We start from the raw sequence: 12,517 nt of genomic DNA, 5'->3' as shown, positions 1-12,517 counted from the left end.
GACAGACCCATAGTCTCCTATAGACAACCACCTAACCTCAAGATGATTCTTACCAACCACCACAGGACATACCACACTAATACCAACCCTGGTACCTTCCCTTGCAACAAACCCCGTTGCCAGCTTTGTCCACATATTCATTCTGCTGATACCATTATTGGACCTAACCAAGTGAGTTATAAGATCAAGAACACATATTCCTGCGCATCCAGAAATATAATCTATGCTATCATGTGCCGAAAGTGTCCGTCTGCTATGTACATTGGACAAACATCTCAGACACTTCGCCAAAGGATTAATGCCCACAAAACAGATATCAGACAAGATCACAAAGAGAAAACAGTTTCTTGCCATTTTAACCAGAAAGGACACTCTCTCAATGACTTAACCACCTGCATTCTGCTACAAAGACCTTTTACATCTGCACTTGAAAGGGAATCCTCTGAACTGTCATTCATGTTAAAATGCGACACTTTCCAAAAAGGACTCAACAAACACTTGAACTATCTCACCCATTACCAAGATAGTTTCCCCAATTATCACCTCTAATACCATTAACTCACAAACATCCCACTCTCCCTACCTCTAATATCAATTCACAGACACTTACCTTCCTTCCTTCCTTCCCCCCCCCCTTGTTCTGCAATGTGATTTGTCCTTTTCATATTTGTTCTTTTTTTTTTAATTGTATCCTTTGGTATATATGGTTGTGACTACTTTCTTCCACTATTTGATCTGAGGAAGTGGGTCTGGCCCACGAAAGCTCATCATCTAATAAACCATCTTGTTAGTCTTTAAAGTGCTACATTGTCCTGCATTTTGCTAAATGAACCCTAGCACAGACAAATCAATTAAGCCAGTTAATATATGGAGATATACCTATCTCAGAGCTGGAAGGAACCTTGAGAGGTCATAGAGTCCAGTCGCCTGCCCTCATGGCAGGGCTAAGTACCATCCCTGACAGATTTGCTCCAGATCCCTAAAGGGGCTCCCACAAGAATTGAACTCATAACCCCAGGTTTAGCACCCAATGCTCAAACCACTGAGTTATCCCCCCACACACAATTAGCTAGCTGTAGCCTGCCTGTTTTTTTGTACTCCCAGCAGAAGGGTTCCGGAGCTATAACACAATGTGAGGGTGGTGATTAATAATCTATTGTTCGCTCTGCTGCTCTAAATAAACACAGCATCCCCAATCAGTATCTCTCTCCAAGGTCTGTGGGTAAAGTATTCTGTGCGGCTTAATCCTGAAAACCTGACTCACAGTCCTATGCAGCTTGGTCCAAGCCGGGGTGGGCAAATTCCAGCCCAACGGCAGGATCTGATCCGCAGGATTAATCCCTGGCAGGCCCTCACCTCTGTATTTACCTGCACCGCCTCAGGCATCGGCCGGCCGCAGCTCTTGTCACCTGCGGATCACCGTTCGTCGTCAATGGGAGCGGCAGGGAATGCTGTGATCGCCCAATAGCTGCGGAAGCGCAGGTCAATATAGCATCAGCAGCCTGCCAGAGATTAACCCTGCAGGCGGCTTTTTTTTATTGCCCATCCCTGGTCCAAGACATAAGAATATCAGAATGGCCAGACCGAGTCAGGCCAAAGGTCCATCTAGCCCAGCGTCCTGTCTGCCAGCAGTGGCCAAAGCCAGATGCCCCAGAGGGAACGAACAGAACAGGGAGGGAATCATCCGATGATCTCTCCTGTCACCCAATGCCAACTCCCGGCAAACAGACACTCGGGACCCCATCCCATCCACTAGCCATTGATGGGCGTGTCTTCCAATAACGTGTCTAGTTCTTTTCAGTTCCCCCATGCTAATACAACTCACAAAAACAAGCCGTTATTAATTTCCTTGGCCCATGCAGTCTGGCCAAGTCCCGCCAGAGTACTCTTATCAACTACATTCACGGCACAAAGACCTCCCGAAATTGGGTCATTTTACGGCCCTCTGCAATCCGGGTCGTTGTTTGTGGTGTCCCCACTGACACAAGTTTCTAAAATACCCTCAAAAGTCTGCTGCCACACAAACTCCATGCCGGGTACGAATCCAGTTCAGGGACCCCCTTGGCTTCCTGGCACACCAACCCTGGGTCCCACTTTCTCTGCAGATCATACAACTCACCACACATCCTCACCAGTGGGTCCCTCACCCAGTGTCTACCCGGGCATGAGGTGGATTAAGCAAACGAACAGGTCAGGGTCATGACACGTCCACGCGGCCTGGAGAAATCGGCAATCCAGCTAGCCAGATGAAGGTGAGGGTGGCCACGAATCTTGTCCCGGGTGTTTCTAGTCATAGATCTGGCTCCTTAGGTCCTCCAGCTGAACAAGGCCTTTTGTTGGGGGTCACCATGCAGCTGCTGGGAAACCTTCTTCCAGCCCAGCCTAACAGCATCCCACCCTGAATCCCTGGTGCTCCAGGGAGGCTCATAGAAGGCTCCAGGTGAGTTGTTGGGGGGGGGGGGGGAGTGACAATACCAGTCACCCCCACCCAAGGGCGAAAGTCTACAGCCATTTGACTCCCTGCCCCTGCCTCCCTTTATTGGCCCGCACAGTCACAGCTGGCCAATCGCACGCGGGCAGGTGGGCGTGGCTTCGTGCGGGGCAGCCAATGGGAGGCTTCAGACGAGCGTGCCTGGATTCCGCGGGGCGACACGAGGCATTTTCTCCCAGCTCAGTGGGAGAATCCGCCAGTCTCAGCGCGCCCGGAGGCGAGCCCGGTGCTCCGAGCCTGGGCTGGGCGGGGAAAGGGGACTATGGGGGGGGTTATTAGTCGGCTATTCCCGACCCCCCTCGATCGCTCCACGGCCCCCGGGCATCACCCGGCCGCCTTGGCAAGGGGACACCCCGCAAACGCCTCGATCCGGTTTCCCCACGTTCACACGGAGCATGGGCGGCCAGTGGGACACGTGGTCCCGGCGCCATGGGAAGCGAACCAGCCCCGATCGCTGCTTAACACCGGAGCCTTTATCCCCAGATTTCAGGGGCTCTCTCCCCTCTCCTCCCCCCTCCCCCCCCCCCGAGGCTGTTAGTGACTCTCAGCCGGGGGGGGGGGGGCTGGCTGGGAAGCCCATCGCCTGGATTACAGGTGCTTCTGGGATCTGTATGCTTCGGGTCAGTGCCCTGGTACCCTGCCTGGGGGGGGATCTTAAGCCCGGATCCGTCGCGGGGAAAGCCACGGAGCGCAGCAGGCAACTGTAGCGAACCGTCCCAAAGTCCGGCTCGTGGGCCCGATCCTGCCGATTTCTCTCCACGGGGGCTGTTGTCCCTGCAGGATCCGGCCCGTCCCCTCTGGCTCGCTCCCTTGCGTCTCTGTGGGTGCCGTGGCGGGTGTTTACCCCAGCGGAAGGCCCTGCCAATGGGCCCCGCCCGGCTGTCCCCCAGGCTGGCTTTCTCTGACCCCCTTCGTCTCCCCGGCTTCCCTTGCGAGCACCAAGTCCCCGCTGGGGCGGGCGGGCCAGGGCTGCAGGATCAGGCCCTGGGAGTGGCGTCCCGCCGGTGACCGAGGGGCAAAGGGGACTACGGGCTCCCAGGACACCTCGCAGGTCACCGCCTGGCCAGAGGCGGCAGGAGGCAGTTTCCTCGTGGAGGCTGCGGTGCGCCTGGGGCGCCTTGCTCGCTCTCCTGCCAGCCCCAGCCTGCGATCGGCCGCGGTCCTGCCACGCTGCGCGCTGCGGGGCGAGCGCTCTGGCGCGCCGGGCCGGGTGTGAAGGGGGAGGGGGAGCCGGGCGTCCAAGGCCAGATCTGCAAACGGCCCCGGGACACCTCGGTAAATGTGCCTTAGGGAAAGTGCCTGCTCTTAATAGACACCCGCAGGCGGGTGCAGAAACTTCTTAAAACACCGTAAACACTAACAAACCATGGACCTTCCGTGGGTACAGCCCACTTCCTCACATGACTGGAGTATTAAAAGTCCAGTGCCAAAATAAAGAGGGGGTGGAGGGGAAGTTACAAGAAGCGGATAGAGGCGGTGCAAGTTGTTCCTAAGTCCCCACTGTTTGGTTGGTTAAGTCATTAGGATGTGGAAGGCAGTGTGCTAGCTAGGTAATGTCTTTATTCATACCTTTGTGAGGCAGTGGGTCTGGCCCACGAAAGCTCATCACCTAATAAAACATCTTGTTAGCCTTTAAAGTGCTGCATAGTCCTGTCTTTTGTTTCCGCACGATCAAACTAACTCGGCTACATTTCTATTACTATTCTCCCAAACTTGTAAATGAAGTTACGTTCCAACCCAGCTCAGTATTACGTGAGTGCAGAGGCACGTGGCTAGCATCCGCTAATGCATATGTAAATACCAATTGCTAATTGCGATATACACAGACCACCTGATACTAATGGATGCTCACCTTTCCTATGCAAATGTACTTTGCACGCTTGTGTGTAATATACAGATACATCCCAGCTCGGTATTCTGTGTGTGCATAGACACGTGGCTACCAGTTGCTAATGCATATGCAAATACCAAATGCTAATTGCAATATACACAGATCATCTGATATTAATGGATGCTCACCTTTCCTATGCAACTGTACTTCGCACGCTTGTGTGTAATATACAGATATATCCCAGCTCGGTATTCTGTGTGTGCATAGACACGTGGCTACCAGTTGCTAATGCATATGTAAATACCTTTTGCTAATTGCAATATACACAGGCCATCTACTCTTAATCGATGCAAACCTTTCCTGTAAACTACACACCCTTGCGTGCAATGTACAGAAAGGTATGTCCCAGCGTCGGTATTCTGTGTGTGCATATACAAGTGACTACCAGCTGCTAATGTACGTGTAAACACCATTTGCTAATTGCCATATACACAGACCATCTCCTATTAATCGATACATATCCAGACGATAGTATTGATGTGCGCTGCGTGTACTCGCTTGGGTGTGTGTCCACCCAGAAAGGACACCCAGTCCCCGTTGGACTCTGAGGGTTATGAAAGCTGCGTTTCTTAGGGTTGACAAGTATCAGACGGGTAGCTCTGTTAGGCTGGGTCTCCATAAACAATATCTGACGAAGTGGGTCTTTGACCAGGAAAGCTTATGCGCCACTAAATCTGTCTATAAGGTGCCCCAGGACTCCTGGTTGTTCTAGTTGGGTTGCAATGTAGGTAATTTGTTCAGAACCATTTTTGGAAGGGCGTCGCTGGGCTGTCTCTCCTGGCTGCGTGGCTGCGGGGGCCTCTCCAAACGCCCCCCTTGTAGCCCAGTGAATTCCAGGGCGGTTCCAAAGCAGCCGCTGCGCGCCCATTGACAACCTAACCGCGCAGTGATCGCTAGCTAAAGCAGGCGAGTCCAAGGGGACTCAAAGCCACACGCCGAGAGCGCCCTGTTGCTCTGTGTGCGGGACAATGAGCCGAACCCTCCCTCCAGTTTTCACCTCCCCCCTCCCCCCAGATGACAGTCGCTCGCTAGGCAAAGAAGAGCCCGGGAAGGGACAGAATTGGCGCCTTTATTCGCAGCGTGTCAGTTTCATGTCAGTTTCATGCCAGTTTCAACGGGGGCTAATTCTGGTTCTGGAACGTGAGCCCGGTCGCTGCTTCCACGCTCCGCCCGGCCGATTTCGTTACAACCCGCGCTGGCGGGCTCGGGTCTGGAGTTTGGGGAAGTGTCAGAGGGCGGCGGGGGAGTTTTGGATTACACCGGGCAGAGCCAAACAAGCCGCAGCCCCGGGGAATCTCCGCTTGTCGGAGCCTCTTAAAAGTGAAGGGGCCGCGAAGGTATCAGGTCTGGGGCCCCGCGTTCACACACAGCGCCTAGAAACCACCAGGGCGCCGTGACGGTGCCTTCCCCCGAGCAGCCGCCTGGCTTGAAGGGATTGCTCCTTGCGAGGCCCTGCAAGAGCCCGGCAGGCACCTGGCTGGAGCCGGAGGGGGGGGGGGGAGCTCTGGGGAGCAGCGGTTTGAATGTCACCCCCCAGGGCTGGCATTTGGACGGGCCCCTCTTGTTCCTAGACGGCCAGCGACGGGCGTTCAGATCTGGCTGCTGGTCCCGGCGGGGCTTTGGTTTCCTCCGCAGTCTCGGGCCGAGGCGGCATTTGTACCCCTCTCCCAGCGCGGGCTCCGGATCCAAGCTCTGCCGCGTCTCCGGGCGCAATTTCGGAGCGGGGCTCCGTGCGCCCGGCCATCTCCTCGTCCGCCCTCTGTAGCTTTGGCTCCAGCGCCCAAGTTGGACGTTCATTGTGCACCGCCTGGCGGGAGGGGGGGACCCGGGAACTTTTGGGGCGTTTCTTTTCCTGCGGCTTCCACGCATTCGTGGGGCACTTGGGTGAGAGCCGGGTGGGGAAAGCCGGGGAGATCTGGTTTGGTTTCCCCCCCCCCTTTTGGGGGGAGAAGTGAGGGGTGGGGTTTACAAGCCACGCGGAAAGCCGAGCCTCTGTTATAACGCCCGGAGGCGCAGAAGGGAAACCCAGCCGTTTCCACGCGCGCCCAGATGGGGGGCTCCGAGGAGACAGGAGACCGAGCCCCCTAGGGAGAAATGTCCCGTCCCCCCGGAAAAGCAGGATACTTGCAGGAGAGGGTCTCGGGGTGGGGTGTAGCCTCGCTCGCCTCTGGATGTTGAGACTTTGAGCTCATTTGGACGTGCCCGCCAGCCCAGGGTGCGTAAGAACCCAGGGAGGCGCAAAAGGCGACTCCACCATGACACTGGACGGTTCTTGGCACCTCCTCTCCTAAGCTCGCTTTGGCGCTTGTGTCTGGAAGGGGGGGGACCAGCCCTCGGGCTTTTTCCCGGGGCGGGGGAGGCAGCGGGCTGGGGGTCTCCACCCGCCCACAGACGCCGCCTTGGTCGCCCCGCTGGAGCCCAGCGCTGCGCGGGGAGCTGTCCGGGCGCGCAGGGGCGCAAGGTGCAGGGCGCAGTGAGGAGCGAGCGGGATTTCCGCGCCTGGGCACGGCCGGTTGGCGGCTCCTCGGGGCTGTCGCTCCGCCCCCCAGTGTCTGTCGTAAACCTGGCGCCGGACTAAAATAAACCCGAGATAAGAGCGCTCCGGGCTCGCCTCCCTCCTCCTGCCTCCTGCGCGCCGAGCGCTCGGCTCCCCGGCGCGCTGCGGAGCCCCCCTGTCTGGGCGCAGCCAGCCGGCAGGAGGGGAGCCGGCAGCCGCCCCGGGCTGAGCCAGGTCCCCCGCTGCCCGGCGGCCGAGCCATGTCGCTGAGCCCCAAGCACACGACGCCCTTCTCCGTCACCGACATCCTGAGCCCCATGGAGGAGACCTACAAGAAGTTCGGGGCGCTGGAGGGCGCCGGGCACCTGGGCTCCCCGCTGGGCGCTTATCGGCAGGCGCAGGGCGCGCCGGCGGCCCCGGCCATGCAGCAACACGCCATGGGCGGCCACAACGGCGCGGCGGCCGGCGCCTACCACATGCCGCACGGCGTCTCCCAGTTCCCCCACGGCGCCGTGGGGGGCTACTGCAACGGGGGGCTCGGCAACATGGGCGACCTGCCCGCCTACCCCGACAGCATGCGGAACAGCGCGGCGGCCGCCAGCGGCTGGTACGGGGCCAACCCGGACCCCAGGTACTCCACAAGTAAGTGGGGCGCAGGGGAACCGGGGCACAGGCTGGGGGGGGCGGCTTCGCTGGCTCGAGCCGCCGGGGACACCACGGGAGCCGCGAGGAGGGAAAGACGGCGGAGTGGGAGCGATGGACGATTCCCAGGTCCCAGGCGGAGATTTTCTTGGCTGGGGGGGAGGGAGGACACAGGTCCTGGCCCCAAATCCAGAGCGGTAGGCAGGGAATAGAGACGGGGGGATGGAGCGGTTTGGCTAGTGATGCATGGGGATAGATAGATAGATAGATAGATAGATAGATAGATAGATAGATAGATAGATAGATCGATAGATCTGGATAGGGCCTGGGTTTGGATGGAGAGATGGATGGAGTGTGTAGACAGAGGAATGTGCATGGGTTAGCTGGATGGACAGATTACATAGGGATGGATAGAGATTGTGTGTTTGGATGGATGGATGGACGGACAGACGGACGGGCGGACGGGCGGGCGGATGGAGTGTGTCTAGACACAGGGATGTGCATGATGTAGGGATGGATAGAGAGTGTGCGGGTTTGGATGGATGGTTGGAGTGTGGACAGACAGACAGAGGCGCCCGGGGGCTTGCCAGCTGGACGGACACACGGACAGACAGGCGGGGGGGGGGGAATCCCGCAGACCGGACACGGCTGCCCCCCGGTCCCTGTGAGCCCCGGTGTCAGCCCTGCTGGCTGGGGGCAGGTGCCGCCGGGCCCCCAGGCCCCGCGCCCGGCTCTCAGGCGCCCTTCTGCTCAGTTTCCAGGTTCATGGGCCCCTCGGCCGGGATGAACGTGGCCGGCATGGGCCCCCTGAGCGGCATGGCGGAGGCGGCCAAGTCGCTGGCCCCGCTGCACGCCGCGCCCCGCAGGAAGCGCCGGGTCCTCTTCTCCCAGGCGCAGGTCTACGAGCTGGAGCGGCGCTTCAAGCAGCAGCGGTACCTGTCGGCGCCCGAGCGGGAGCACCTGGCCAGCCTGATCCACCTCACGCCCACGCAGGTGAAGATCTGGTTCCAGAACCACCGCTACAAGATGAAGCGCCAGGCCAAGGACAAGGCCTCGCAGCAGCTGCAGCAGGAGGGCAGCCTGGGCCCGGGGCAGCCCTCCCCGCGCCGGGTGGCCGTGCCCGTGCTGGTGAAGGACGGCAAACCCTGCCAGGGGCCCCCCAGCAGCACCCCGGCGGCGCCCAGCCAGCCCGCCCCCCAGCCCGCCTCCAGCGGGGGGCTGCCGGCTCCCAGCAGCGCCGCGCACCCGCCGGCCGGCGCGCTCGGCCAAGCCCCGGACTTGGAGGAGATGTCGCCCAGCCCGCCCCCCCTGCACGGCCAGGTGGGCGGCCTGGCCTCGCTGGACACGGCCACCGTCGAGTACAACAGCAGCCTGGTCAACCCCAACCTGCTTTACAGCAGGACGTGGTAACGCGGCGGGGGGGCCGCCAGGGACTGCCGGGGGGGGGCTAGAACCCCCCCCCCACGCCTGTGGCTTTCCTCACTCCGAATCCGCCCTCGGGGGGGCGAGCCTTAGGAAGAGACCCTGCCCGGGGAGCCCTCCTCCTCCCTTGCTGTCGTGGGTGACTTTTCTTTCCTTTGAATTTTATTATTTTATTTGATGATCGAGCTGTGGTTTAAAAAACAAAAAGACTTGACTCGCAACGAAGTCGGACTCCGAGTTGCCAAAGCTGCCGTAGACTGTGTGCGGGGACTTCTTCCGTGTAGCTCAACAGCTGAGCCCGACGCCTTGCCCACGGCGGGGAAGGGGAGAAAGCAATCCAAGAAGCGAACACACAAGCAAGCGGACAAAACCCGCCCTGGTTGCTTTAGGGAGATCAGAGGCTGCTTCCTGGGTCCAGGTGAGGATTTCGCTCCTGCCCATCTTTCGTGGAGTCGAGGCTATGGGTCCCTCTAAGTGTACAGTGCGGGGAACCGAATTAAAAGGCCACAACACCCCGGCTCGACCCGAGTGAGTTTGCCACAATCAACTCTCCGATTTCTTCTAAAGCGAGTTAAAAACCAAACCCGTTGGTTGGTGGGTCTCTCTTCGACACCAATTGAACGCTGACAATAACGCTGTTGAAGTGCAACTTACCTCTCAGAATTAATTTTATAAGGGTGCCCCTTAAGTGCAATTTCATTATTATTTGATTGAAAGTAAATTGAATTGTAACTCAAGGTCGATGAGGCATAGAGCAATGTTATCTGAGCACAGCTAGTGCCATTTGGGTGACAGGGAAAGAAAAGCAGCAAAGCAACAATTAGATCGAGGGACAGACTCGTATGAGATCAGTTGGGGATATTTTTACAGAAGAGCTTTTTGAACTTTGATGCTCAGAGGAAACAAAAAAAAAGTTTCTTATTGTTATGATTAATTATGAGTTAGTAAGTATTTGGGTGTTTGTTGACAAACCAGCCAACCCTTTCACTGCGTGTAAAATGTGACCCGTTGTTAGGATGAAAGATTGCTGGTTAAGTTAAACTAGGTCTGTTAAAAATAAAGAAAATCTGGAAAAAAAATCCCCCTCAAAATGTGTTACCTGCTCTTGGTATCCAGTATAATTTTACCCCAAGCTAAATATTGTTAGTAGAAAGCATTTAATAGTCGCTACAGCTGTGAACTAGGGGGAAAAATAAGACCAAGAGCCTGAAATTGACAATAGCCAAACACTGAAATTGACACCAGTTAGGTAGAATGCTAACTGTTATGTCGAATCTTTAAAATTCAAGGAAATTAACCCGGAAAATAAATTGGACCAGCGTGTATTCTTCTTCACCTCTCTTTCCGAATACAAAACAATAGAAAGAAACTAAATAAACCATAGACTTTTTCAGCATTTTTTTTTATAATATAAGAAACCGCGGTGGCTCATAAAGTTTTTCTGTTCTGTTTCAATTGTACAAAAGACGTTTTTGCCTCTGCCTATATCAATTTTTGTTCCAACTGGTCTTTAACGCTCACTTCAGAGAAACATAAAATATTTTTTTTCTCTCTCTAAGAAGGGAAGGTGATTCTGTTACATTATGTAGGTCTATTTAGGGGGGTTATTTTATTTTTTATTTATTTAGGCACTAGTATGTTTCGGATGTTCGATATGAAAACTCAAGTTACAGAATGATTTAATTAAATAAATCATGACTCGAGTGAAATATATTCAGAGCAATTTGTGTTATTTAATTACTTCAAATAAATGGAACATCACTAACGAGGCGTGCTTGGTAGAATGATGGAAACAAATAAATAGAATCTATATTCCACTAAAGAGAGAAGACCTCGAATTAGAGATTTAAAAAGTGGGATGTTTGTATTGAATGTTTGTGTTCTAGTTTTAATAGAAAGATTTCCATAGTTACTTGGATTTCGGGGAGGCTGGGGGGAGATGGTGGTTTGGGTACATATTTTTATCTAACATTATAGCTGAATTGTTATCATCTGTTTCTTTCCTTAAATCTTTTTGGTTTTAATTTATAGCTACGAGATTTTATAATCTGCTTCGCGCTCTTTCAGTAATGTGGAGTGTTCTATCGACCGAATACTTGTAAACACGTAGAGAAAGTAATTTTGCGATTCGATCGCGAATATTTCAAAGAGAAATAATTTTTGGATGCATTTGGAAGATGCGCAACCAAAAATCAAACCGAGAAATACAGGATGCTCTTTGAAAAAAATAGAACTGGCTACTAACGAAAGATTTGCCAGTAATATACGAGGGTGCGCTTGTGAATGTTTCCTATCCTTTCACCGCAATCTAGTCGTTTCCGAGACAGAAAATTAGCTTCCGAATTTGTTTCAGATCTGAGGGTAATGTTTCCATTTTAGATACTCATGATTTGTTTGCAAGGAAGAGCCAGATTTTCAAAAAATGTCCGGAGAAATAGATGAGACAGATACTGATAGATAATCTGTCTATTTTGCAGCGCTGTTTTTTTCTCTTGGATCAGAAAGCTTTGTTTACATATGGAAACGCGGACAGAGAAAGAGGTGACTTTTCAACATTTCCCGGTTAAAAACAGAAATGTCACGACTTTATTAGGCTAGAGAAAAGCGACCACAGCCAGAAAGAATCGGGTGCGTTAGAGGGATGCTACGCTATGTTTTCTCCTGCAGCTCTTTTCTACATGGAGCAGAGGGAGATGGGTTCATGTACAGAAATCAGGGTGTGTGTGTGTGTGTGTGTGTGTGTGTGTGTGTGTGTGTGTGTGTGTGTGTGTGTGTGTGTGTGTGTGTGTGTGTAATGTATCTCACACACGTCCCAGAGGGGTAGTCCTGGTGATGTGTATCCACCAAAACTACCAGGAGTCAGTCGTTGGGCACCTTAATGGATTTATTTGGGCAAAAACTTTCCCTTGGATAAAACCTCCGCCTAGGTCAGCTGCATGTGAAGAAGAGGTGGTTTTGCCCCCGAAAGCTTCTGCCCAAATAAAAACCAATCTGCCAGCCTTTCGGATGACCCGGGACGCCTCGTTGTGCAGACACATCCCTGGGGTTGTGCATTGATGTGCGTGTCTATGTATCTGACACACTCGCAGCATAGAGACAGTCTGTGTGTGGCTGTGCGCGCTTTCTAGCACGGAGGTGAGGGAGGGTTGAATTGAACCGACTTCTGGGGGGGTGAAAGAGACGAGAAATCGCGCCCAGGGATGCTGTTTCCTCTCCCACCTGAGAGCCTGCCCAAAACGCAGCGATCCAGTGCTCAGGAGCAGCTCGTGTCACTACCTCCCCCGCGATCCCCTCCCGCCCTTGGCTCTGCAGCTGCGGATCGCTCCCAATCCGGATTCCCTGGGCAGCTGGGGCGTCCCGACCACGGACGCGCAGACGGCGGCGCGGCTCAGCCACGCAAGAGGAGGGCAAAGTGCGTCCCCGGGGAGCAAGCGGCAGAGGGTCCGAGCGGCACAAGGCGCCCCCCAGAAAGTTTCGGGGGGCCCGGCGCGGCGCGCTGGGAACAGAACGTTGCCTCCAGCTGGGAGCTGGAAGGAGCCTTCGGTTGCCGCGGCCCGGGGCCAGGCCGGGGGGA

General features: G+C 55.0%; 1 protein-coding gene across 1 annotated transcript; it reads left to right on the top strand.

The window, feature by feature from the left end:
* Positions 1–6,368: 6,368 nt before the first annotated feature.
* NKX2-4 (NK2 homeobox 4) lies at positions 6,369–10,646 on the top strand. Its single transcript, XM_075923177.2, has 2 exons — positions 6,369–7,521; positions 8,276–10,646. The coding sequence occupies exons 1-2, from the start codon at positions 7,140–7,142 to the stop codon at positions 8,929–8,931; spliced, it is 1,038 nt and encodes a 345-aa protein (XP_075779292.1). The 5' UTR covers positions 6,369–7,139; the 3' UTR covers positions 8,932–10,646.
* Positions 10,647–12,517: the final 1,871 nt, after the last annotated feature.

This window comes from Pelodiscus sinensis, chromosome 3 (genome assembly GCF_052426305.1).
Source record: "Pelodiscus sinensis isolate ZL-2025 chromosome 3, ASM5242630v1, whole genome shotgun sequence".
Classification (NCBI taxonomy): domain Eukaryota; kingdom Metazoa; phylum Chordata; order Testudines; family Trionychidae; genus Pelodiscus; species Pelodiscus sinensis.
The sequence above is the reverse complement of the archived record's forward strand: the minus strand, read 5'-3'. Positions and strand labels throughout refer to the sequence as shown.

Bases quoted from the DNA above. Each gene is read 5' to 3' on its own strand.
- NKX2-4 (XM_075923177.2), top strand. From the start codon at position 7,140: ATGTCGCTGAGCCCCAAGCACACGACGCCCTTCTCCGTCACCGACATC. The intron at 7,522-8,275 runs GTAAGTGGGGCG...CCTTCTGCTCAG, and splicing joins GGACCCCAGGTACTCCACAA to TTTCCAGGTTCATGGGCCCC.